Genomic DNA, 13,911 nt, shown 5'->3' with positions numbered 1-13,911 from the left:
TTTTTTTTTTTATTCTTATGTTAATCCCCATACATTACATCATTAGTTTTAGATGAAGTGTTCCATGATTCATTGTTTGTGCATAACACGCAGTGCTCCATGCAGAATGTGCCCTCCTCAATACCCACCACCAGGCTAACCCATCCTCCCACCCCCCTCCCCTCTAGAACGCTGTTTGTTTTTCAGAGTCCATCGTCTCTCATGGTTCGTCTACCCCTCCGATTTCCCCCGCTTCATTCTTCCCCTCCCGCTACCTTCTTCTTCTTCTTTTTTTTTTTCTTAACATATATTGCATTATTTGTTTCAGAGGTACAGATCTGAGATTCAACAGTCTTGCACAATTCACACCCCAAAGATACAAAAGTAGGGATCCGAAGGGGTACGTGCACCCCAATGTTTATAGCAGCAATGTCCACAATAGCCAAACTGTGGAAAGAGCCAAGATGTCCATCGACAGATGAATGGATAAAGAAGATGTGGTATATATATACAATGGAATATTATGCAGCCATCAAAAGGAATGAGATCTTGCCATTTGCAACGACGTGGATCGAACTGGAGGGTATTATGTTGAGTGAAATAAGTCAAACAGAGAAAGACATGTATCATATGATCTCACTGATATGAGGAATTCTTAATTGTAGGAAACAAACTGAGGGTTGCTGGAGTGGGGGGTGGGGTGGGAGGGATGGGGTGACTGGTGATAGACACTGGGGAGGGTATGTGCTCTGCCAATGACTTCTTTTGGGTACATTTCTACATATGTCTAATCAGGGAAGAAAGGGAAATATTTTAATAGTTCTTTAAGAAAAAATATGTACCTGTCCATTTACAGAGTAAAAATGTGCAAAATAAAACTAGTTTCAGCTCCTCTAAGGAATATTGGATTGTAAGCTAAAATATTTCCAAAATGAAGTTTCAATTTGGAGTAAATTTTCAAACAGACACATAGAAGAAGGTACACATCCCCTTTAGATCACTTCCATACCAGTCTATGTAAAATTTCAACCTGAAACTAGTTAAACTTTGCTAGTTCGATCTGAAACTAGCTTCAGAAACTTCAGAAAAACTAGAAAACCAAGGTTTAGGCAATATGAGAATAAATTGCAGAATAAAAAATTAGAAATAATCAATTCATTAAGCCAATACACTACTTAAATGAAGGAAATAAAGGCATTTATAATGATTCATAAATAAATCATTACATGAAGCAAATTTATATGTGGAACTAGTATGTTAATAATCTACTAGTAATTTACTTTCTACTTCCCTTTTAATGTTATAAAATATTAGCTATCAGCATAACTATGTAAAAATATTTCTTAAACAGTGAGGAAGTGAGTCATTCCATGCCTATCAAAAGGACTCAAGAAAATAAAGCAGAATAAGTGGAATAATTAATAGCCCGTTATGGATTTTCCATGAGGAAAAGACATTTTATCTGACTACAAGCAAAACTACAACAAATATATATTATTACATATAATGTATCCAAGACTAGACACCCTCTAATCTTTTTCACATATAGTTCGTGAAAATCATCAGGAAATATTAGCATGATTCAACGTCCTAAGTATCCAAAACAGTTACCAAAACCTAAAGTTACACATGTCTTGGTGAAGCCACAGAGGTCTTCTGTATCAATAAATGGCTCTATTTCTTTTAATGATATCCATATAAATTATATAAAGTAAGTTCCTGGAAAATGTAAATTTAACCCTAGGTAGAATTAAGATAGTCTACTTTATAAGTGGCATGTGTGAATGGTTCAAAGATGAAATTCTTGCCCATCAGAGGATTTCATCTGATTTGGGACCTATTCAATGGTGGCCCATCTATATGTAAAAACCATTATCTCCTATGCCTTACATGCCACACATATTTGTTTCTCCTCAACACATTTATCAAATAAATTCAGGGTCAATAAATTGATTTGAATGAGTTAAAACTCTTTAATGTCATAAAAATTTATTTGGGCAATTACCTTCACAATCATTGATATAAAAAATAACTAACATTGTTACTTTACTACTTTTTCCCTTCCAAAACTGTGCATATTACAGTGTTGTCATATGAAGTCAAAACATTCTCTAAAACACTGTGGTTTCAGTATTCCTATTTAGGATCAACCATAAGTCATGAAAACTGTGATATTATGGATTATAAACATAATATTCTAATTCAGTGATTCACAACGTGTATGTTTTCGCATCTATCAAATCAAGCCACATACCCATTCTCTAATTTGATATTACTAATAATTTCAGGGAATATTTATGTAGGTCAAGCACTCCAGACATGTATTATCTCATTTGACCCTGAAAAGAAATTTATTGTACCTACTAATGGCAGACTCTGTGCTAGGTATACAAAGATGATGAGAAGACAGAGCTTTTGCCCAGAAGAGTTTGGGGCTGAGCACTAATGAGTAGGAGGCATTTATATCCCAGGTAAAGAAAGAAACTGGATCATCTGGGAAAGGACAGAAGATGTTTGAGAAACCTGAAAGTTCAGTGTGACAAGATGGTCAGCAAGGTGCATGGGGAAAAAATAAACATTAAAACCCGTTTTATACCAATTGCCCACCATACAGGTATGTCATGGGGTTCTCATGGTAAGAATTTTCTTAAGTTGTCATTGAAGTGTTACTGCAAACTCTGCTTCTCAAATTATAATTCATAAAATAATAAACCAGTGCCTTCATAAAGTTTCACCTGAGCTGTGACTTTGCATGTGAAATCTGCCATCTGCTTAAGAAAGAGCTCTGGAATTCAGAGAAATTTGTTGTCTAGTGTTACGAATCACAGAATTAAAGTATCTGCATTAAATTTAATACCTTTATTTCACAGACTTGGAAAATGAAGAGTAAAGTCACATTAGTAAGTATTTAGGGAGAATATTTTATAAAAGACTTTGAGATATGCCAAGAGAAATTATATCTTAAGAATAAAAGTGAAGGAAAAGTTACATTGTTAGAGAATTTTAAAATGAAAATACTCATGGCCCTATATGTGTGTTAACATAATCAAAATACATGTTTCTCTAAAAAAAAAAGGGGGCTTTTACTCTATACACATCTATATAGTCACATGAAAAACTAACAGGTTAAGATTTGTGATATACGTGTTATAACAAAATAAAATTTACTATTAATTAATTTGTGTAATGTCGATCTAGAATTTAAAAGAAGGCCATTCTTGAAGACTCAATCCTAATTCAAGTAAAATTAGAATTTTTAAACATTGAGAAATGTGCACAAGGAAATATACTTCAAAAAATTATTTCCACAAGCTTGAGAAAAGCGATGACATAGTCATTCAAAAAGATGTTTTGGAGGAAAATAGTCCACAAGGTTGGAGGCTAAGAATAAAACATTAATGAGAGGAAACCCCAATATGGCCAGGCTATGAACTACTTTATTGTCTTTAGTGCCCTGTCCTCAAATTCAGAGTACCAAAAAGAAACCTTTTATACAAGTATGTTAACCATTGGAAATCATGAGCACTGCCAACCAAACAGAATATGCCACAAAAGAAATGTTTTATGGCCTGAAGCAAATCCCCTGTATTTCTTGCTGCTTCGTAAATTATTTCTGCTTCTAAAATGGCAGGAGTCACCAATGAAAGAAAGTTTTCATATTTTTTATGAAAACAAAGGGAAAATGCTCAACTATAGGGAAAATTAGGATACGTATTAAGAAAAAAAAATACAGCAAAAAGAGTGAGAGAAAAAGAGAAAGGGACAGAAAAAGGAAACATTTTTGCATTTCATATGGTTTATTTCACATATCTGGCAATCAGTAAATATTTACCCATTGATTATGTCATTTCAGTATACTTAGTCCAAGACTGAAATTCACTAGCATAAATTAGGTATTTCATAGTTAGTTCAACTAGACACACCTAAGTTTTCTATAATTGGAAAAAGCTGATACTGTAAGCTTATCTGTATTGTATATTTAATTTTTGGTAAATTAAAAATTAGATAAATTCCATAATAACAAAAAATGTGCCTATGGAACAACACAAAGGTGTAAAACATGCTCAAAAATGTGTTGAAAAAAGCAGCAATTTAAGAAACACCAAGAAACAAATTATACATGAGAAATATTGTAAATTAGCAGCAGTGGACAAATATGCAGGGAATAAAGAGAAAGGTGCCGCATAAAGGAACAGTGAGTCTATTTATATAACTCAAATGTCAATTATTACTGCCTATTTCACCAAATTCAGACTGAGGGAAAAGATCAGAAATGGTTTTAAAGTCCAGAGAGCTCTAAAGAACTTGGAATCTGTTTATAAAAGTTTAAAGACATAAAATTGGTTTTGAAGCTTTGAGCTGTACCACAGTTTTCCTTAGCACCTACCTTTGACAAAGCCCTTATTTCAGTCAAAGTTTTTTTGTTTTTGTTTTTAAGTTTCTTTTTTTTTTTTTTTTTTAAGATTTTATTTAGTGACACAGAGAGACACAGCCAGAGAGGGAACACAAGCAGGGGGAGGGAGAGAGGGAGAAGCAGACTCCCTGCTGAGAAGGGCTTGATCCCGGGACCCTGGGATTATGACCTGAGCCGAAGGCAGATGCTTAATGACTGAGCCACCCAGGCGCCCTTAGTCAAAGTTTTTAATATTAAAAGCATTGCTCCTTAAACTTGGGATGACTTATATGATATTATGTCTATTCCTTCATAATATACTAACTCAGTTTTCAAATTTACATTTTGAATGTGCCTTAAACTCTTCTGAGTTTCAAAAACCTACCAGCGTTTTTATTTTTAAAAACAGAGAGTGAATTTCCTCAGCAGTTAGTACTTCTGAATTAGAATGCCTTCAGCTAATGGTGGCTTAAGTATTCTAATGGGGTGGAGTTAATAGCTTTTTAACATTAAGAAGATTTAAAAATACTTAAAAGTTATTGATGATTAAGATTTTAGACCACAGTGATTCTTAGCATACAAATTAATTTTAGTATCTATTTTTAAAATCCATGTTTTCTAAAGAATTATTATCATTTGAATGATTTAAAGTGGTAAGCAGCAAATTACATATAAGAAGTTTGAGCCTAAAATGACACAAACATATAATTAATTTCTCTACAAATGTCTCTAAATTAAGTCACTTGATTTAATACAGATATGTGTAGTAAGAAAGTTGCAGGGCCAGTATGAGGCACATGATAAATGCAGTCATGAAAGAAAACAATTTTTAATTTAGTAGACTCTATCAATCTAGAAAGCCATGAATATTTACTGTTAATTCAGTATGCTGAAAAATAGATAAAAGAGAGGGTGTATAAAAGAAAGAGCAACATATAACAAAACACTTACTGTAATTAGTATCAATATCACAATTTCTAGGATTACGTAACTATATTGGAAATCATGCATTCAATGGTAGTTTTATATTCCTAGGAAGAATATTAAAATAAAAATTTATTTTCCCTTATAAAATATACATTAACATATTGCAAAACCATTGGCATATAGTCAAGGTCTTTTTTTTAAAGATTTTTTTATTTATTTGACAGAGAGAGACACAGCGAGAGAGGGAACACAGGCAGGGGGAGTGGGAGAAGGAGAAGCAGGCTTCCCGCCGAGCAGGGAGCCCAATGTGGGGCTCGATCCCAGGACCCTGAGATCATGACCTGAGCCGGAGGCAGACGCTTAATGACTGAGCCACCCAGGCACCCCTATAGTCAAGGTCTTTATTCTGACAGCAAAATCATTTTAAAAACTTCGATATGATGAGAAGTACCACTAGTGATACAGAAAGTTTTTGTGTATACTCATTGTCAGAACATCCTACTATTTCATGTAAATGTACCTTCTAAAAGTTATATAATTCCACCTTTTGCCTACCTATTAGTCCTTAAAGAATGCAATCTTTTACTTGTTTTAGATTTCTTTCACTGTCTCTTAGAATCTCCTAATGATTCAGCCCAGATCAGTATGTATTCACAGATTGCTTAGTCTGTTTAAAGCAAATGAAGTACACAGATGACTCCAAGGAGTTCACAGTCCAGTACTGGGAGTAGACCAATGGAGATATAACTTCCAAACAACAAGGCAAATACTGTAGTGAAGATTTTTGGAGCAGGTATATGGGAAAAACAGAAGTAGGTCCCCTCAAACAACCTAGTATGATAATTCAGGAAAGCCTCCATGGTGGCAAAATTGTAATAATAATTAAAAAATAGATAAATGGATAGACAGAACCCATGAAAAAATTAATAGCAAAATAGTAGGTAAACTCAAATTGAAGCATCAGGTTGTACAAACTATCTATCCCAAATTCCAATGGAACTCATTCCAATTATGTTATTGATCATGCCTTTGGTGGTGTTCTCACCACGATCTTTGAGCTTTTACATTTTACTCCCAGCTCTTCTCCGCTAGGTGCTACAAGAGAATTAAGCCCTAATATCCTGACATCATTGTATGTCATAAATTAACTTCGCCCTTATGCATTCTAAGTGAAACCATCTATGTAGTATCCATGGGAAAATTGAGAAATGAGTCACTTGCATTATTTTCTTCTAGGGCTTTATTCTTAGCAGAACCTTGATGGAGAATGGCTGCTTAACCTATACAATGAATTCTTGTTTGTTTGTTTGTTTTTAAAGATTTTATTTATTGGGCGCCTGGGTGGCTCAGTTGGTTAAGCGACTGCCTTCGGCTCAGGTCATGATCCTGGAGTCTCTGAATCGAGTCCCGCATCGGGCTCCCTGCTTGGCAGGGAGCCTGCTTCTGCCTCTGACCCTCCCCCCTCTCAATTGATCTCTCTCTCTCATTCTCTCTGTCTCAAATAAATAAAATCTTTAAAAAAAAATTTAAAAAAAGATTTTATTTATTTATTTGACAGAGAGACACAGCGAGAGAGGGAACACAAGCAGGGGGAGTGGGAGAGGAAGAAACAGGCTTCCCGCCAAGCAGGGAGCCCAATGTGGGGCTCGATACCAGGACCCTGGGATCATGACCTGAGCCAAAGGCAGACACGTAACGACTGAGCCACCCAGGCGCCCCTACAAATAGGTTTTGATCAAATATAAAAGGTATATGTCAAAATATATGTAAAGGACAATATATATAATATTTTTAGTCATTGTTGAAGAACAGCTTGTGAAAAAACTAGAATTAAGTATTTAGATACCATCTGGCTCACTGATGCATTGCATATAGTTTAGTAATAGCATTTGATATCAAGTTTCAAAATAAAAAAATTAGAAAGTTGCCTTAATGCTGCTCTCAATTATTCTTAGATTTTGACATATTAACACCAAGAAAAGATTATCATTTTCTCACTGACATTCCATAATGCAGATAATCTAATTTGTAGAAATATTCTTTCTCCCCAAGGGCTCTGCATGTCTGTTTTTATGTTGAATGGGAAAAGGTTTTATATAAGTATCCTGAGTTTTTTGGGGAAAAAAATTTGCCCCACCTTAACTTTGTCTTCCTCCAGTCATTTCTTTCTGCTTCATTAATTATTAAATATCCAATTTTATTTATTTTCCTTTTTGACAGCTAGTTGTACTTTTTGTGTAATTATGCTTTCCAAAGAATTAATCCTTTTCATAACACTGATTATTTGGTATTCATGTTAAAAAAGATAGTCAAAGTACCCAGTCTATATTAATAAAATTTAAAAATATTAAATTAAGATGAAAAAGATTTGGAAGGGTTCCTATATTCACAATCCAACCTTACTATTTGAAAACATAAATTTGCATCTACTAGTACAAATTTTTAACATGCATACCAAAATAATACTTAAATTTCTTCATGAAACTACTTTATGAAATAGGGCATGAAAATATCAATATATGCCTGTGAAAATGGGTTAGGCTGATACAAATGAAATACAAATAGGAAACTTTCAGCTTCCCACCAGCTGGGCTTTATTTGTTACGTGTAATTTTGAAACAACAACTGGTACATTATTTGGTTAGATTCGCTTCTATTTCCTGATTGGTCTGATGACCATGTAGATTTTAATCCAAAAATATTAATAATAATCCTTCATATATTGTTGTAGCTCTATCAGGTACATAAAAATGACATTTGGCCCTAAAGGCATTGAGAAAGACAAACAGTAGGTCTTTAGAAACTCAGTGATAACAATTAAAACAAACAATTGTCCACTTTTTTAATAATTGGAAAGTAAATTATCACCTACCTGTTGTATAAGGAAAAGCAGCAGATCTTCATTCACACTTCTTTTTTGCTGAAAAGGCTTAAGTTTTACCTAATATTGTAGGTTTTTACAATGTTTATATGCCATCTTTTGTGAGGTAGAAGTATACCTCATTCTGTGATTAAAATCTAGTTAACATGTTGAACAGGAGAAACAAGGCCATGTAACCATATATTACCTTTTTCAATATGCATCCTTTTCGATTCATGTCCCATATCATGACCAGCCAAATCTCCCTCTTTGGGCCCAGGGAGTACGTTTGGTGATAAACCCATCAGCATCTGGTTCATGGATAACCCATTCTGATGGACAGCTGTCAAGCCCAAAACAAAAGAACAAAGACAAAAACACCATAACACACAATGTTCAAACAAATTAATTAAACTCATTTGGACTAAAAAAATAAAATAAAATATAATGGTGTAATGAATGGTCTCACAGTATTGTAATCTATCTCTAAGAAAACTGAGAATTGATAACTATGATAATTCTTAAAGATAAGCAGAAAAATACTGGAATTGAAAACATTTTATCTTGTTTTTATTTCACAAATAATATATATATTTTTATATATATCTGGAATACTTTTGAATGGCCATACCACTACAACCACTAAAAGTTGTTAACTTTCAACAAGTTAAGGGGCTAATATAACTGTTTTAATATTCTTATTCTATTCTAGTCAATAAAACACAAGGTTTCACAGATACCAAAGTACCTCTTTAAAAATTGAATTTGAACTCAGACTTGAAAATACAAGTGCCCAATTAGTATCTATTGAATGGTTGAATGAATAAAAACAATAATTGCTTTCTTGAATTATTAACAGTAACGTGTCACTATTGAAATAATAAAGTAGATGACAAAACACCCTTATGATTTTCAAAATCCAAGCAATAAATTTCTTAATAAATTGCCCAAGAAAGTTTGGTTTTGTGCAAAAAACTGGGTGAGTACTCATTCCATAAAAACTTATCTTCTCTGGAAAAAAGAGATTTTTTTGAAAATATCATAAGAATATATTAGGAATTATCATTTGGAAATCACCATAGCAATAATCGTGTGAGGGAAGTATCTTCAAAAGATGATTCTAAAAGGAGTGGAATGGAAGTTTGATGAAAAATATAATATTTGTATAGTCTTAATATATCTCCTCACAAGACTTATTATTATCACTTATCATTTACAAAGGTTTAAAAAAAGAGTAACTTTACAGTGGAGAAATCTTATATTCACCACCTTAACCAAGAGATAGTTATGACAAGTATTGAGAAATATCATGTCTCTTAGAAGGATGCACTGAGAAGGACACACTATCATGCCTCTGTGATTCCTGCCAAAAATTCATAATTCAAGTCTAATCATGGGAAAACCAAAACATCCAATCTAAAGGAAATTCTACAAAATAAATGGCCTATATTCTTTGAAAAAAAAAATGTCAAGATACTGAAAGACAAAAAAAAGACCAAGGAACTGTTCCAGATTAAAAGAGACTAAAGGAATATGACAAGTAATTGTAATATGTGATCCTGGATTGGCTTTTGGACTAGTAAAGAAAAATCTTTTGCTATTAAAAATATTAGTAAGAAAAAAATTTAAAAAAAATATGTTAGTAGGAAAGTTGGTGAAATTTGAAAGAGATTTATAGTTTAGAAAAGAGTACTGTAATAATCTTAATTTCCTGATTTTGATCATTGTTCTATGGTTACATAAGAGAAATTCCTTGTTTCGAGAAGATAAACAATGATGTATTTGAGGTAAAGGAGCATGATGTCCATGTCCACGATAGGGGCATTAAGGTGCCATTATGCCTTTATCAAGATATCTCTTTCAGACACATCGATGATTGGGTGAATCTGAGTGATCAGTGTGAAAGAATTCTTTGTATTATTTTTGAAATGTCTGTGTTGGTCTAGTTAAAAAAAAACATTAAAAATATGCATATATGTGAACATGTATTTACATAAATGTGTGTGTGTATGCATGCATTTGTGTGCATGTGTATGTATTTCTACTTGGACAATCATGGTAGTCCAAGCATGTAAAAATTTCTCCTTTGTTCTAGCAAGAATAAAAAAGAATACAATGATTAATTTAAAACATGAATATATGACAAAATTCTTTCAAATTGTACCCTATCTGCCCATAATTTCCACTTAAGCGTCATAAAAAAATATTTATCTTTCTCTAGAAGGACAGTGGCTTTTCAATGATGACATCTTATAAAAGCATTAGAAATGAAACCAATATGCATCATGAAATTTCTGATTCTAGTGTCAGCATGGCATATGAGCATACAAAAAAATATTTTATATGAAAGATGGCTTGAGGTAGTGGGAGCCAAGATTTACAAGCCCCAGAAAATGTCATTGGTTTGGGAATGGTTATATTCACTTTTATTAATGCACAGTTATAAATCTCTTACAAAATTAAGGAAATATATTTTAGACAGGCCAAATCAAGTATTCATATTTAGAATTATGTTGAACTATATAACTGTCAATAATTAACTATTTTTAAAATAGTCGTATTATATACAATTTAACCTAGTATTTGTTATCTACCTCAATAACATTCATACTAAGGATTTCTACTTTACGCAAATGAACCTTTATGACTTATAGGACACTTTCTAGCAAATGTTTTTCCTGTTATAAAAATATTCTCAAAAACCAAATAACTTCAGCCAGTTACGTGTAATTAGATGAAGTTTGTAGCACAAACATGATTTCTTAAAATAAACTAAATCCTGGAAAGGATACAATGATACTGATTTTGTCAACCAACACAATCATTGTTAATATGTTCACTGTATTGTAAAAACAATACTAGATTCTCGACACAAAATACAGATATAAAATAACCAGTTAATTGAATGGCATTTTTAACTTTACTCTTCATTTTCTTGGTTAAATATCTGAAAATGTAATCATGAAATAAAACAGAGCCCCTACTTTTTAGATTTTAATAATATCTGACAATAATATGCATTATTGACTTACTAATTCAAATCCTAAAATTCAAGCAATTTAAAATTCTTTAATCCACTGATAAGAATGACTAAGATTTTTTTTAAGTTAATTTTTTTTATTACGCTATGTTAATCACCATACATTACATCATTGGTTTTTGATGCAGTGTTCCACGATTCATTGTTTGTGTAAGTCAGTTATTTTGAATTCCATTTTTTTTATTCCTCTTTGTGGCTATGATTGTCAATGCAAGGGTGAATTTTGAAAATTGATAAATTTCAAACCCTGGCAGGGCGTAGGGCTGCAGAATAAATTTGAGTAACCCCTAAACCATATACTTAGCCACTAGATAACTGTGAGTTGGAGGTGTTTACTTCAGAAACTAATCTAGGGGCGCCTGGGTGGCTCAGTCGATTAAGCGACCACCTTCGGCTCAGGTCATGATCCTGGAGTCCCGGGATCGAGTCCCGCATCGGGCTCCCTGCTCGGCGGGGGGTCTGCTTCTCCCTCTGACCCTCCTCCCTCTCGTGCTCTCTGTCTCTCATTCTCTCTCTCTCTCAAATAAATAAATAAAATCTTAAAAAAAAAAAAAAGAAACTAATCTAGAAGGTTACTTTCCCTGTTTCATAGCTCAGATCTTTTTTTTTTATTTTTTTCTTCATAGCTCAGATCTTTTTTTTTTTACTTTTTTTTTACTTTTTATTTTTATTTTTTTCTTCATTTCCCTGTTTCATAGCTCAGATCTTTTTTTTTTTTTTTTTTTTTCTTCATAGCTCAGATCTTTATGTCTGGCATCAAGAGGGGGAGTTTATATCCGACCCTGTTAATGCAGCGCCCCGCCTCATGATCCTGCAAACTGGGAAACACAATTTTGCGGGGTGGCTATCGCTCCAGAGCTTCAGAACATGATACATCTGGGCTCTATTTGGAAGGAGGGCATTTTGCTCAGGAAAGCCAGCTGAGAGTTTAAATGGCGACGAGGAAAAGTGTGAGACCTACGGATTCGGTCGGAAGAGCTCTCGGTCCGCGCCGGGGAGCTGGACACACTGCTGCTCCGGTGGGATGAGGCGTGGCTGCCCGGCCTCCGACCCTCCTCCAGAGAGGGCGCCGGCGAAGGGCTGTCCGGGACGCGCTCCTGCGGCACCGCGGGAAGAATTGGGGAGAGGAGAGGTCAATACGCGGGCACTTTACTTCCGGAACGCTGACTTCCGTTCGGGCAGTACCATAGAGACGCGAAGGCAAGAAGGTCGTCTTTCACGGGCAGTGTGACCTTTTGCCCCGAGCGAAGCCCAAGTGGGGAAAGACTAGTTAGGAAACGGGCTCTACAGGCAAGTGACCGTATGGCAAATGCGGATCCCCTCTCTGGACAAAAAGGGAGGCCCACAAAGACAACCCTCTCAGGACCCCTTAGAACAGCCACAAAGTAACAGAACAAAGCAGGTTCCGATTCTAGACAATTACCAATTTCAAAAAATCTCTAACTAGGTTCGGTTGCTGCAGCAAGCGTCTACGGGTCATGTAGCACACAAATGATCAATGTGACAGGCCATAATAACAGTAACACTAGAGACGTTATTAGCAGCTTCTTCCTCATGGCACTGCTCTGGACGCACCTGGATGGTCACATTTTTAAGGCGTCATAGAAACCGATTATTATTTAACATCGGAATAATTTTGTTTGATTCTAGTAATTTTCAGACTACCCGCTTCTCTCAGCTCCAATTCAACCACATATATGTATTAGGGGAAATTCATGAAATATATATTAGTTGTATCCCAGGGAAACTTGGTATCATGTTTCCTGAGACTATTGTGTTAACACTTAGGTCCCATGCCACGTCTCCCCGGCTAAGCCCTGAACCTTCCCCATTAGACTAATGTGCAAATATATCGTATAACTGTCTCCAATGAGCTATTATAAATGGCGTTACAGGTTAAGAAATAAGATACTCCACTTATTAACATTTTCTTCTTTGAGCAACAAGATATTTATGCCTTCAGATAGCAAGGCACGTAGGCCTGGAAGAACTGTCTTTTCAATAATTAATAAATATTTGAAAGGTTAGAAGGTAAACTACATGATATGGAATAAATAAAAAAAAATAATTCCTTATTCAGGTGCAAAAATGCAAATATTAAAAGAGCAGACTTTGAGAAATTTAAAAGAAAAAAGGTTTAAAATGTAATTGACTTGTAGGAGGTCAATGGACCATTGAGAATGAGGGTAGGTAATAGGTATCTTTGGTCTCAGAGGTTCTATTAGTCCGGTGGTGGTTCCCAGTCCTGCTCTGCATTAGAATCACCTGGGAGGTTTGTAACATGCCTGGTGCCTGGGCTTTCCTCCCAGAGATTCTGGCTTACTGAGTATGAGGGGTCGAATCGTGTCTCCAAAAAAAGGTGATGTCCTGATCCCCAGTACCTGTGATGTTTGGAAAAAGGGTCTTGGCAGCTGAAATTAATTAAAATGAGGTCATGCTGGAGTAGAGTGGGCTTTTAATCCAACATGACTGGTGCCCTTACAGGAGACATTGTGAAGATATGAGAGAAAATGTCATGTATGGAGGTAGAGATTGGAGTTACGCAGCTGCCAGACAAGAATGCCAAGGATTGCCAGGCATCACCAGAAGCGATGGAGAGGCAAGGAAGGATTCTACCTAGGAGCTCGGAGGGAGCATGACAATGCTGACATCTTGATTTCAGACTTGTAGTCTCTACAAATGTGAGAGACTACGTTTGGGTAGTTTTAAGTC

At 34.8% G+C, this 13,911-nt stretch overlaps 1 protein-coding gene across 3 annotated transcripts in view; it reads right to left on the bottom strand.

The window, feature by feature from the left end:
• DACH1 (dachshund family transcription factor 1) overlaps positions 1-13,911 on the bottom strand; it is a 426,112-nt gene that overhangs the window by 109,656 nt on the left and 302,545 nt on the right. For all 3 annotated transcript variants that reach the window (XM_064586010.1, XM_064586012.1, XM_064586011.1), the window contains 2 exons: positions 12,161-12,296; positions 8,368-8,502 (listed from right to left, as the gene is read on the bottom strand). In XM_064586010.1, the coding sequence (XP_064442080.1) occupies positions 8,368-8,502; positions 12,161-12,296 (271 nt within the window). The remainder of the gene's footprint in view (positions 1-8,367; positions 8,503-12,160; positions 12,297-13,911) is intronic.

The sequence above is a fragment of the Mirounga angustirostris genome, unplaced genomic scaffold (assembly GCF_029215605.1).
Source record: "Mirounga angustirostris isolate CCGP_5_RB_7025 unplaced genomic scaffold, mMirAng1.0.hap1 SCAF_3, whole genome shotgun sequence".
Taxonomy (NCBI): domain Eukaryota; kingdom Metazoa; phylum Chordata; class Mammalia; order Carnivora; family Phocidae; genus Mirounga; species Mirounga angustirostris.
Note: the sequence above shows the minus strand (reverse complement) of the source record. Positions and strands in the feature narration are given on the sequence as shown.